Source organism: Pseudopodoces humilis, chromosome 6, assembly GCF_049639895.1.
Source record: "Pseudopodoces humilis isolate 2021_Gansu_Grassland_sample_001 chromosome 6, ASM4963989v1, whole genome shotgun sequence".
Classification (NCBI taxonomy): domain Eukaryota; kingdom Metazoa; phylum Chordata; class Aves; order Passeriformes; family Paridae; genus Pseudopodoces; species Pseudopodoces humilis.
The window spans coordinates 46,175,478-46,188,623 of record NC_142205.1 but is presented as its reverse complement, the minus strand read 5'-3'; the positions used below and the strand labels follow the sequence as shown (position 1 = coordinate 46,188,623).

General features: G+C 42.2%; 1 protein-coding gene across 4 annotated transcripts in view; it reads left to right on the top strand.

Moving 5' to 3' along the window:
• Positions 1-5,804: 5,804 nt before the first annotated feature.
• Positions 5,805-13,146, top strand: part of SEC24B (SEC24 homolog B, COPII component) — a 50,631-nt gene continuing 43,289 nt past the window's right edge. For 2 of the 4 annotated variants that reach the window (XM_088056205.1, XM_005517513.2), the window contains exons 1-2: positions 5,806-6,030; positions 11,487-12,194. In XM_088056205.1, the coding sequence (XP_087912331.1) occupies positions 5,910-6,030; positions 11,487-12,194 (829 nt within the window). In that variant the 5' untranslated portion in view covers positions 5,806-5,909. Of the gene's footprint in view, positions 6,031-6,196; positions 6,252-11,486; positions 12,195-13,146 lie in introns of those variants that run through there. The other 2 variants (XM_088056206.1, XM_014261245.2) reach the window with 2 other exon arrangements.

The following is a 13,146-nucleotide window of genomic DNA, read 5'->3' as shown; positions in this document are numbered from 1 at the left end:
GCCTGTGCAGTCAGCTAATGCAGAGGAGGAACTAAGTCTTCTGGTTGGGTCTGATGGTTTCTTACTCATTATGTAAAAAAAGATACATGGGAGATCAATGATGTACACATCCAGAAAAACTATTTTTGGACAATATGTGGAGTGTGTTTCTCTTCTAGAAGTAACAGCAAGATTTGCTTCAGGAGCAAGTGGCGCAACTGGAGCCACAGGAAGAAGAAGGGAGCTCCAGTGGTTTAGATGAGTCATTGTTCATTTCATTAAGAATGGAAAATCTATAAAATATCAAACTTCCAGGGAGTAAAAGATCTTTCAGGGGTTTATTAGTTTTACAGGTAATATAAAAATTACTGGAAAACCATAAAACTTTAATAGCTGAAAACTGAAAGGGTTTTGTGAGCTTAAATTCAGCCTTTTTGGATCACAGCATCACTATGCCTCTACAGCTGGGATATGGTACATCAGCTGCAAAAATTTCCCAGACTGTCTTGCTTTGTTTAGCTGTGCCCCAAGGTCGTATAAAAACTTGTGGCTAAAGTTTCCCTTTGAACATAATTTTATGAAAATATTTAGATCTCAGGATATAGCTGAGGTTCTTTCTTAGTGGTAGCTTGCCTGGTGATTTCTAAGTACTGTTGCCATAGACTGAAGTTTGCAGCTGATGAAACCACCCAGGAATATTACAACTCTAGACAGAGATGTATGTGTTTATTTACACTCTATACTCAAGAGGCTTACCAGGCATATTTGCCAATCAGGAGTACCAATTTAAGTGAGAATTTATTTCATATACCCAAATTTGAGCAGGCATCATGGAAATTATGGACTAGGGTATGAGCAGAGACAACACCCATCATTAGGGGTTACAGAATGGAACTACTACTCTGCCTTTTGGTCTCAGACATAGAGGCCACAATGATTCACTATACCCAGCAACTATCACCTGTAGCAGTTAGCAGAGCTCATTGCCTTGGTCCAGCAAAGAGCTAAATAGTTCATTTACATCATTTACAGACACCCTAGGATGATGACAATTAGACTGTTGTTGATGCCAATGTTGCAAAGGTAGCTGGGTCATCACCACTATGTTGGTAGCTGCAGACCCCTTTATCCTATAATTTGTATAGCAGTTGGGAAACATGATGTCCAAATAAAGTATGCATGTGTAAGATTTTCCTTAGAGCTGGTGAAACCACAGCCAGGTAGATCCTGCTGCTTTTTGAGTCTTTTCCATTACAGGTATAAATACCCTGGGGGAAAAAAAAACCCAAAAAACACAAAAAACACAAACAAAAAATCAAAACAAACAAAACAAAAAACACACTAAAAAACCCAATCAACCAAACAACAACAAAAAAAACCCCAAAAAACCCCCAAAACAATAACACAAAAAAAAGCCCCCAAACCCACAAACAAACAAACTAACCATCCCTCATGAAAATTAAGCACAATTCAGTCTTGTGTACCCAGCCAGCATACATGCCAAGTGCTTCAGGCAGACAAACAGGCTCACTGCTGACACACAAAACTCCTCTGGAGTTATCTGGATAATTACTAAAATAAACTACATGGAAAGTAAATCTGTAGAATGTGTAAGAAAACTGAACAGCATCACAACTGATATCTTGTTCTCTGGTATGTTTTAGAAGTTTGAAAGATTTTTATTTTAAGTGGAGCATGGCTACCCTGGGGCCTCTTCTACTAATTAGCCAGCTGCAAATGAAGTATAACCCAGCTCTCACCCAGCGGATGCAGGGATTTATCCCTTGGCCAGATGTAGAGGTCACCCAAGCAGGGGCACACTTCACAGTGACATCAAGAGTCTTGGTTTGTTGTTCTGATTCTGGAAAGCAATCACACTGCAGTGACTAGAGGCAACATACACAAACACAGTGATGTTAACACAATTGGAGACTCTTACTGTAGAAATGTGAAGCCTTATTACTTTGCACTGAAGTGGCCCAGTTCCTGTTAGAAATACAGGACAATAATTAGAAATTTATTAGTGAGACAGAGTGACCCACAGCTATATTTTGTTGATGGAGTTTATAAAAGTACCTAATTTTGTCGTTCTCCTTCTGTAGAGTGTGACAAAGCAGAAGAAACTTAGCTTAGTTATGCTAAAGCTCAAAATAATTTCTGACTCTGTTTCTAATGATTTTTTCCTAGGTTTTCCTCCTCATAAAAATAACTTTTTTTTTTCTAGGTTTGGAAATGTAATGCCTCATTTACCAGGTTATGGGTAACAAGATGTACTTTCACATTTGTACTTCAAACCCAAACGGCAGAGGGACTTTTTTCAAAATATCTCTATTAGTAATTAAGTCTCATCAGCCGGCCAAAGAATTTATAACTCCTGTAATAAGCATGTTGCTAGACCAGGTGGAAGCAACAGCCTAGGTGAGACAGCTTCTGTGTTATTTGTTGCACGGTAGCATAAGAAGCAGACAATAATACTCATTTCTTGCTAATGCCTTTAGGTTCATTATAAATGAGGAAAACAAAATTAATGGGTTTGAGTTTATGGTGAATTTCCATTAGGGGATTGTGTTCTAGCTGCCAACCCATCTGGATTTTCGAGGAATTAATGGGTTTAACCACAGTGTCATTGTGGTTTGTAGAAAATAATTGATCAAGCCATGTAAAAGGCTTTGTAAAAGCATTCAAAAAATGTGAAAATTCCCAGTTGCCTCCTCTTGCTTTTAGGACAATGATCTGTAGCTACTTCTGTTTGATCATAAATTGACATGTAATTTTCAAAGACTGTGATATAGGATATATTTATAGTATCAGGTGTTAGAGAAATGAGACTTTGGAAAGGAAAAACCTTTGTCAAAACACAAATTCGTATGTGCTGTGTGCTGTGACAAAATATAGTTGTAGTACAAGAAAGCAGTTGCTTGCCTTCTCAAACAGCATTGAGAATGAAAAGACAAATCAACTGCTTGTCCGCATATCTGAATTTCTTTTTTCTGTCACGTGTTCATTTCTCAGAAATACTTTGTGTAGGATTTGGGTAGGAGTATGGGTTACAGAAAAAAGGGAAACATGGGTTACAGTGAAGGAAGAACAACTTTAACAGCAAAATTTGTTAACACTGTCAGAACAATACAGTCCTGGAAGGGACTTCAGGAGGTCACTTGCTGGTTGACAGTTGGATTCTAAAAATGTTTGTGTAACCCCTGCTAAGACTCCTTCTATTACAGCAATGTCACACCATTCCCATGGCACTTAGTCCTTTAATATCCTAATAGTTTATTTCTTGATAGCTTACCTGAATGTTGTTGAATTTTAAGCCCATTATTTCTTGCTCTAGCTTATTAGGTCATGTAGAAGAAACTATTTCTTTCAGATATGGCTCTACTATCTATTAAAGGACAAATAGAGGCCTGCACAGGACACCTCTACACTGTTAGATAGGGTGTGAAGGCTGAGAAGCATTCCAATACAGCAATTTCCTGTAGTATTAAAAGATGCCCTGCGTGCTTTGCAATAACTGTAACAGTCAGAGCTGGGCCATATGCTAAGCATACAGGCAAAGTAATTTTAAAAGTATTTAAGGACAGACATGCATAATAACTAGTAGGAAGAACAGCATACAAGCAGGGAAGGGACTCTTCAAATGTATGCAAAAAGGTGACTCTGTTGTTGGATTTAGTGTTGACAATATAAATCACCAGTACATTATAGCACTTTTGACTTTTTGCATAATTAATTAAATAACCTGAACAATTAATCCAGTCTTGAGTAGTATCTGAGTGAATGATAGGTGATAGACAAACAGTCAAAATTAATACAGCTTAGTGTGACTGTGGAAGGTGCTAAACTGAACAGAAATCCTTTGTCAATGGCAGCCAATGGGGAAGGATGTGCTGGTTTTGGCAGGGGATAGAGTTCAGTTTTTCCACAGCAGCTGGTGTGGACTACATTTCGGATTTGTGCTGCAAATAGTGTTCATAACACAGAGATGTTTTCATTACTGCTGAGCAGTGCTTATATAGTGTCAAGGACTTCTCTGCCTCTCACACCACCCCATCAGCGAGGGAGCTGGACAAGCACAAGAAGTTGGGAGGGAACACAACTGGGGCAGCTGATCCCAACTCACCCAGGGGATATTCCATACCATGTGGTGGTGTGCCCAGCATATAGAGCTGGGTGAGGGAGAAGGAAGGCTGGCATATGCAGAGTAATGGTGTTTGTCTTCCAAATAACCATTACATGTGATGGAGCCCTGCTTTCCTGGAGGTGGCTGAACACCTGCCTGACCATGGCAAGTCTTGAAGGAATTCCTTGGTTTGCTTTGCTTGTGTGTGCAGCTTTTGCTTTAAACAGACTTTATCTCAACCCATGAGTTTTCATTTACGATTCTCTTCCCCATTGCACCCAGATGGAAGGGGGAGTGAGCAAGGGGCTGTGGGTGCTCAGTTGCTGGATGGGGTTAAATGGCAGTGGCTCTCCAACACTTGCCTTCCTGTTTAGAGACTATGAAGTATATATTCTGCACAGAGACTGAAAAGTCTGGCCTTATCTCACCTTGCCATTTCTTGTGAAGGCCTGTCTCTATAGATAGCATACATCCACACTGGAGACAGACAGAATACTGTTAGTGAGCACTCCTAACACTGAAAGAAAAGCCTTGCCTCAGTTCACCCCATCTCACTAAGGCTTTTCTGTCTGTACAAGAATAATTACGGAGGGAGAGCTTTCACCTCACTTCACCTCACCTTGTGAGGCCTTTTCCCCTGTGCAGCACACATTACCCTCTCTGTGTGTTCCAGGGTACTTTTAACCTAAAATAGCATATATTCTGAGACACAGAAATGTCTCAGGCAAAATAATGACAGGTATATATATTGTATATGTACGTGTCTGTGCCCCAAGGCAGGGACATGGAGTAGCCTCACAGAATCAGTCAGATTCAAAGGGACCACAGTGGCTCATCTGGTCAAACCTCCCCACTCAAGCAGGATCATCCTAGAGCACATGACATAGGATTGCATCTTGAGTACCTCCTGATAGTCAAGTGGGAGAGAACCCTACAACCTCTCTGAGAAATCTGTTCTGGTGCACAGTCACTGTAAAGTTCTTCCCCATGTTCAGGTGGAACTTCCTGGGCATCAGTTTCTGCCTGCTACACCACAAAGAGCCTGGTTCCATCCACTTGGCACCACCACTTTAGGTATTTATACATTATATAAATATATGTTGAGATATATATTGATGAAATCCCCTATCACTCGTCTCTCCTCCAGGTTTAACAGGCCTAACTCCCTCAGCCATTGCTAGTAAGTGATGCTCCCGTCCCTCAATCATTTTTGTTGCCCTACACTGGTCCTGCTGCAGGAGCTCCAAGTCTCTCTTCTGCTGAGGAGCCCAGAACTGAACACAGCACTCCAGATGTGCCTCGCTTTCTGAACACCGCACTCCAGATGTGCCTGCTACTCGGCAGCAGGGGGCCAGGATCACACCCCTCGAGCCTCTCCTCGCCCTGCCCCGGCCTGCCCACAGAGTCACAGATAAGGCATAAGGCCCCGCCACACACAGACTAAGCGGGCCGGGCGGTTCCTCCCCGCCACACGGGCCGCTCCCGCCGGGACAGGACGAGATGAAGCCCCTGCGGCGTGCGAGGCCCGTCCTGCGCGCTGGGCCCACCCTCCGCGGCCGGGCCGGGCCGGGCCGGGCCGGGCAGCGCCGGGCGGGGCGCGGCCTCACGGCGGAGCCGCCGCCGGGGGGCGCTGTAGGCGGCGGCGCTCGGGGCCGCGACGGCGCGCGCGGCGCTCGGGCCCTCCCGCGACTCCCGGCCCTCACTCGGCGCCCGGCTGCGGATCGGGGCGGCGGCGGAGAAGGAGGAGCAGGAAGAGGGAGAGGAGCAGGCGGGAGCGGGACGCAGTGAAGTAGCGCTGCGAGGAGCCATGTCCGCGCCCGCCGGGATGCCACCGCGGCCCGCCGCCGCCGCCGCGTTTTCCCCGGGCGGGCCCGGCAACTCCCTGGAGGCCGCGGCCCCTGCGGGCGGCGCGCCGCGCTGCCAGAACGGTGAGGGGCCTGCGCGGGGCCCGGGCGGGCGGGGAAAGACCGCCTGCGGGGTCCCCGGGACCAGCCGCGCCGCTCCCGCGGGGGGTGAGGCCCCTGTGGGTGCCGGGGGCCTGCGCGCTCTCCCTTCCTCCCGGGGGGCGGGCGGGGGCCCGGTGCATCCGGCCCGCAGCGAAGCCCTATGGCTGAGAGGCAGCAGGACCCGCCGGAGCTGCTGGAGGAAGGTGCGGGCCCCCGCGGCTGCGTGCGGAAAGAACTTGAGAAGGCGCAGCCTCTCCCGCTTCCCTAAAGGAGCGAGGGGAGTGGGAAGCGGGGGAGGTATCCGCACCTTTCTCTCCTCGCGGATTTGGATCTGCCCGGTGTTGTGGCGCCTGCTTTGTGGCGTTTCAGGAAGGCTCTGGAGGCCGAGGCACCTCCAGGCCTCGACGCTGGCTGTCGTGCGTGGGAATGGGCAGAAAACCGCGTATTAGGGGCGAGAGTACTCACCTTATAGCTACGTGTGAACTTAAAAGTGGGTGGGTAGGCGTTCGCGCAACTGGATCTTGGTATTTGAGTTGAACAGGATAATTGGACGAGTGAAATGTGGGTCACTGAAAAACAAAGGCAGAATAGTTTAAAGTCACAAAATAATGACTCCCATTTCAGGTAGAGAGGTAGTGCGACTGACTGTAGTATGAATGAAAGTAATGAGTGTACACTTCCGCATTTTTTAATTGGTGCACTATAAATTCACTACTTTATTGACACACCACATTAACTCTTGAAAATCCCTGTATAATCATCTCCTCCATGTAATAGTGGTTTGGTATCTAAATTTGGCCTCTTACTTGCATAGAGTTGTAGCTCATACTGCTAAATCTTTTGTAGTCAAGCTGTTTTCTTCACAGGTGTGGTTTCTGTGCTGGGTAGGGACCTACAATTTTTTTTACCTGAGAACTGTGAATTTTTCTCATGTCCAAAGGGGTAGTTAAGGGCTAAGGTCTTAAATGTCTATACAGTAGATATTGAGGCAGTCACCAAAGAAAATGAAGGTAATTAAATGGTATCTCGTAAAAACTGATGCCTCAGTCCAAACTGGTATTGTGGTGCTGGGGTTTGTAAAAATAGTTCAGAAAATGCCAATTTACGCAGCTTTTTGTCAAAAAACATGCCATTATCAGAATACAGCTGCTACAGCGTGAGTAACCAGGAAGTGTTTTACAGAAACAAATAGAAACTGTCATCATATCTTCTCTTTGTGTTCATAGCTTAATAATTTTAAAGACCATCTTCACTGTTAGTTGCTTTAATTAATTTATTCCATGTTGCTGCTAATATTGGTAGAAACAGCTTGTGTAAAAACAGGGCACAGACTTTATTTTCTGCAAAACGCTCTTTCTTTAATTCTGAGAAATGTATACACTGTTCAGTAACAGTCTTAAAGGTTTATTGCATAACTTTGTGTTCTGTGTTCCTTTTGATGTTTTTGATGACTTTAGTCAATAACACTGAATTTTTTATTTTGTGACATTTAGCAATAGCATTACAAAAATTTTAGATTAGTACTAGACAACAGATAAACCAATCTCCTGAAGTTACAACACAGGACTGGAGGTTTTGGGGGTTTTTTTAAATGGAAATAGGAGAGGAAGTAGAGGGGAATAACAATAGAAAAAAAAAAAGTAGTGGAAATTTCTGTACTAGATATAATAGAGAATAAATTTCAGAAAGAAGATTGTCACTGCTTTTGAAATCTAATTTTTTATCATTGGAGTGGAGTTTAAGTGTAAGATCCTGAAGTGAATTGAGCTGTTTCTGTTATTGGCTGAAAGAAAACACCAGTGTATCCTTTCCTTTAGAGGGCTCTGTGTTTTAATTTGAAAAAATGTGAATTTTTCAGGTAAAACTACGTAGTTGCTGCCATCTGATGAAAGAGAGTGCTTTTTGCAGAAAGTAAGCAGCCTGTTGTACATGTGATGGTATTAAAAAGGATGTTCAGGTTTGTTATTAGTGAGTTTCACCTGGTTCAATGACCAAGTCCATTTGAGATCCTTGGAGACTTCAGTTTTTATTAAATTTAGGTGTGATTGTTTTGTTGGATTTCTAAAAGTAACTTCTTGTGTGTATGGTATTATTTTCTTCCTTCTCTCTTACAAGTTTGGGAACTTTTTTGTAGTCTTACAAGTGGCTTTGTAGCTAAGTAGAGAATGACCTATTTCCCATTTTTGGCATAACAAAATGGTTCTTGTTAAATCAGTACTGAAGGGTGATGTATTTCTTCAGTGTAGTGATGGCAGACTTGAGCGATAACGATTTAATGTATTGAAATGCACCACTGAGAGGATAATTGTATCGAATTCCCATGGCTCTTTAGAAGAGTTCTGTCTGGTGCTGTCTACAGCAGGTTTGTAGGGCTGCCATTGGTATTTCTACTGGCATTTTGGAAGCAAAATTTTCATTATTACATTGTTTAGCCTTGTTTTTCATCCCTCCTCAGACTTGGGATGGTTTTAGTCAATTTAACAAAGAGAATATGAAAGATGTGAAACCTGTGAGTATTTTGTGAAAATGGGAAGCTGTGTAAATGAAGAAGGAGACACCGATTCTGTGACTGAGCTGTAGTGAGAGCTCAGTACTGCTTTGATCTGCCGGTTTGTTTGCCAGCAGTAAACAAGGGACAGTGGGGTTGTCCCCTGCCCATGGGGTAAAGGACATGTGAGGAGGCTGAGGGAGTCTTCTCTGGAGGTGGGTAAAGGGATGTTAGAAGTTTTGGAAAGCTCACAGGTGGTTTTGAATAGAAAAGAGGTTTGGTGGTATGGCATCCATAGACTCCATGTAGGTAGGGTATGTGGAAGATGGCTGAATTATGCTGCTGAGGGAATGCATGGACATAAAAACCAAATGTGACGTTAGCAAACAAAACTTTACTAATTCATATAGTGGTATAGCCATAGCACTGCTTTTTTTTTATTATTTTTATTATTATTTTTGTGGGAGTTTGGAGTTCTTTGAATGGTGACTCCCCCCTTCCTTAAAAAGCATTTGGATTTTTGGGGTTCACATGTTAATGTCTGTGTAATTACACATTGTAACTTTATATAATAAGTATTAATTTGTTCATAGAAGGGGCGGTTCAGTGCTTTTGTTATAGAGATGATGTTTTAGAGATACACCTGCTGTGTGCAGCTGACATTTTCAGCTCCTTTATGGAATTTTTTGAGATACTTGTCAGGTGTTTTGGAAGAATGGTAGTACCTGAGACATCAGGACAGATTGTGCAATTAGCAAGATTTCGAAATTACACTGAAGATGTATTCTGATTTGCAGTGTTGAAAACTGTCCAGTTATCTAGTCACTATTAGTAGCTTCAGCTACTAATTGCAGTGAAAAATTACTTTCTACTCACATTCTTTGTAATCAAATGGACAAAAAACTCACTTCAGATAATGAGAGTAATCTTTCATCTGTAATTGTAAAACTTGCTTCCAAAGGACCTGCAGCTTGAAATCAATATAATTTTTCAAGTGTTGTCTCTCTCAGTGAGATTTTCATATGTGTACTTATAGATGTTTCTACTTAAAAATGTGACTAAAAAGGACTCTGCATTTTATCATGTAGAGACTGATACATTGTATTGATAATTCAATCTCTCTTTATGGTGTGTATTTTTAAACAAGAGCTAGATACTGGAAGACTTCGCAGTAGATGATTTGATATGCAGCCCTTTATTTAGGAGTCAGGTGCTCCTAAACCAGTTTCTAAATTATACCTGCTCAGTTAGTTAAATCTGCATATATCAGTAGAACAGATGAACAGGATTTTCAAATAAAATATCTTTTCTTGCCACCTTAAGTGGCATAGCGGCTTAAAGCCCTAATCCTTGACACATATAAATTATTGCTTTATTTTTTGGTTTGCTTTTGCAGACTTTAAAAAACAGGTCAAAAGTCTGGCAAAGTTCATGTGGCTGTTAATGGCTTGCTAACTCAAAATCATTTTCCTTTAAAGGAGAAAAACACTACGCAGCTCTATGAAGGAGCTCCCACTTTTTCAAGAAAAAGGTGAATCAGAAGCATAGTTACATGCTCTCTTCAAAACTTTAGATAAATTTTTTTTAAACTCTTTATGCTTTTCCCCTAAGTGCCTGTCTTTGATCCAGCAGTCCAGATTATTGTTCTGCAATTTTTTAGCTCCTCTCTCTTCTGTTCAACTTCCTGTCAGTTATGAAAGGGCATTTTTAATTTTACCAGAAAGCAATTTTGGACAGTATGTTCCTTGATTTTAGGAGTCTGTTAACACATTCATTATTAAAATTGCCTTGCAAGTTATTCATAGGACATCTAGAAGCTCGTTGGAGACCAGTGATTATTCAGAATTTTAAGATAAGAGAAGTAATGCTTATGTTTTGTAATCAGTGTAAATATAAGCAGAGGAATGAAGTATTCATTATTACCCCAGCTGCCGTTTAATTTGTGAGTGGGCCAGTGCTGTGTTTGTGTTTTTATTGACCAAAGAGTGGGAAATAACACCATAGTCATTCTGTGTGATGTAAGCAATAGGGTGTGGGAATTTTAAGAAAGCAAGTTATCCACAGAAAAGCATCTGTGGTTCACTAAAAATAAAAACAGGATTAAGGAATAGGACATGAGAAAGAACTTTGAGATTTCCCATTGAGCAGTTGGCTAAGAAAATCAGTTTAGACATAGTTAACATTTGGTCTCTAGCAGGCAAGTGCTTGTTTGACCCTTGCTGGGCCAGTATGTAATTAACCTCTAATGTTGCAGAGCCAATTGCAGTGATACCAGAGGTCAGTTTCTCTGATACCAACATCTCTTACACCTGATGTAAGTATCAGGCAGTAAATGAAAATAACAGGCCTTGTCAAATACTCTGTAGTTTCATAAAAGCGTCAATTTTCCTGAAAGCATAATACATAAAGACATAGAAGACAAATATAGCTGCCCTGCAACTCTTACCTTGATCACTATATTGAAGACTTGAAGAATACCTAAATTGTTATGTATTGACTTACTGATTTGACTGCAGCTTTTCAGTTTCCATGTTCAGGCAGTTTCTGTAAGGCAAACTCTTGTGTTCAAATCCTTACAAGTTTGTAGCTTGTTGTTGCTCACTATTTTTTTAAGTATTAACCTCCTATAAACTCTTAAAAATATTCAAAATACAAACAAGAGGCAAACAACCTTGGCATGGAAATCTTTCAATAATGGAAGCAATCCATTTTTTCTGCTACGTCTTTGTTTGCAAATTACTTCAAATACTGTATTTGCAGTATTTTTTATGTATTTGCATGTATATTGCATGCGTTGTACTTGGTTTATTCTCTCTCTGCTCATGGGAATCCAACTCCAAAATAGTGACAGAAAAGAAGAAAGCAATTGTTCCTTAGTTGGAGTGCAAAGTCCATTTGCACTACTAGCAGATGCCCCTGTAATACATGTGATGTTTTCTCTTCATTTCAGGTCCTATGCAGAGTCAGATGCAGTTCCCCTCTGGCTATGGCTCACATCTTCCAAACTACAGTGCGCCTTCAGGACACTATTCCCAAGTGCCCAATAAAGCTGCTGCTTCACATCTGGATAATCAGTACAGAGCCAGTTACTACCCTGGTTACTATTCAGCACCAGCACAAAATGTTATGGCGTCTGTGGGTAGCAACGTGTTGAATGCACAGGAATCACAGCAATTGTACAACAACACTCCTCCCCACTCAGGGGGGTCCAGTGACAGACCTGTTCAAGGAGCAGTAACGTCTGCATCCTACTTGCATGTGAGTGCTCAGCAGTCATATTCAGCATTTGATAATCACTACAGCACTTCTGTCAGTTCTTCAGTTGCATCTCAGGGATATCCCCTTAATTCTGATCAGTATGCCATGCCCGTGGTTTCTGGTGCCATGTATCCTAATGTTTCCTATCCTCTTGTGGCTGCTGGCAGTGTGTATGGGCAGACATTTACCTCTCAGAGTCTACCTGCTGTTGGACAGTTCAAAGAGACAAATGCGTTTTCTAGCCAGAGTACATCAGTAGTACCTCATTCCCTTCAACAGCACGTTCCTGTGGGATATAATACAACATTATCAACCGCTTCATCTGCTCAGTCTGTGCAAGACAACCTCAGCAGGAATCTCACCGGATCAGTTGCTAAAGTAAACAACCAAATAAATACAGGTATGGTGTTACTTGAAAGATAGTGGACTTCCAGATTTGTCTGGGAAACATAAGTAATTGTGTTCTCTTATTGGCTTGTTCTTGTTCACTGTGTGGAATTCTGTATGTAGTTTTGAGTTCTGTCAGTCATTCTTGTAGCTTTTCTAATTTGGTTACCACAGTCCTCACAATAGCAGCTATTTGTTTTTATTGAGAGATGCAGAAAAAGGGTTTATTTGTATGGTTTTCATGTGAATGGCCTCAGAAGGGAGCTTTTTCAAATAGTTCTGAAGGAATGTGTAATTTCTGAAATATGTCTTTTTTTCACACATATTTTTTCTTTTATGGCTAGAGAATTTTTCTAAGTCATGGTTATTGTTTCTTCAAATTTTGCCTTAGTGACACTGAGAGACTGAAATGTTAATGGTAATGACTCAAAACAATAAGCCATTTTTGGAGGCAGCAGGCTGCTTTGCTGACGCCAGGTTTGCACACTTTCTCCTGGAGCAGGAGGAGAGTTTTTGAGGGTGTGGTGTCTGATGGGGAAGCCTTCAATCCACACAAGACAGGGAGGGTGAGCACCCACCACCAGAGGCTACAAGCTGGGTTTTGAGCCAGATAAGAAGCAGGCCCTGTGGAAGCAGACTGGTACTTTTTATCATGCCAATTGTTCTTCCTTACACAACTGTCACCACTTTATTGGTGCTAAGGTGAAACAATAGCACATGCTGTGAAGTGAAACTCACAGACACACCTACAGTATCTACAGAAGTGTGGAGCGTTCTGAGGCCAGGGCCTGGGCTGTCTTCTCCTGTCTTAAGAGTGACGCCTCTCAGAAGTTCATGGTTTCTATGGTACCATTTCCCCTGCACTCGGCTGGGAACGCTCACAGATAGAATGTCTGCCATGGTTGTGAGTTCCTGGGTGTGTTTGTGATGATGCTGGTATTTCTTCACTTTTTCTACAGTGGCCT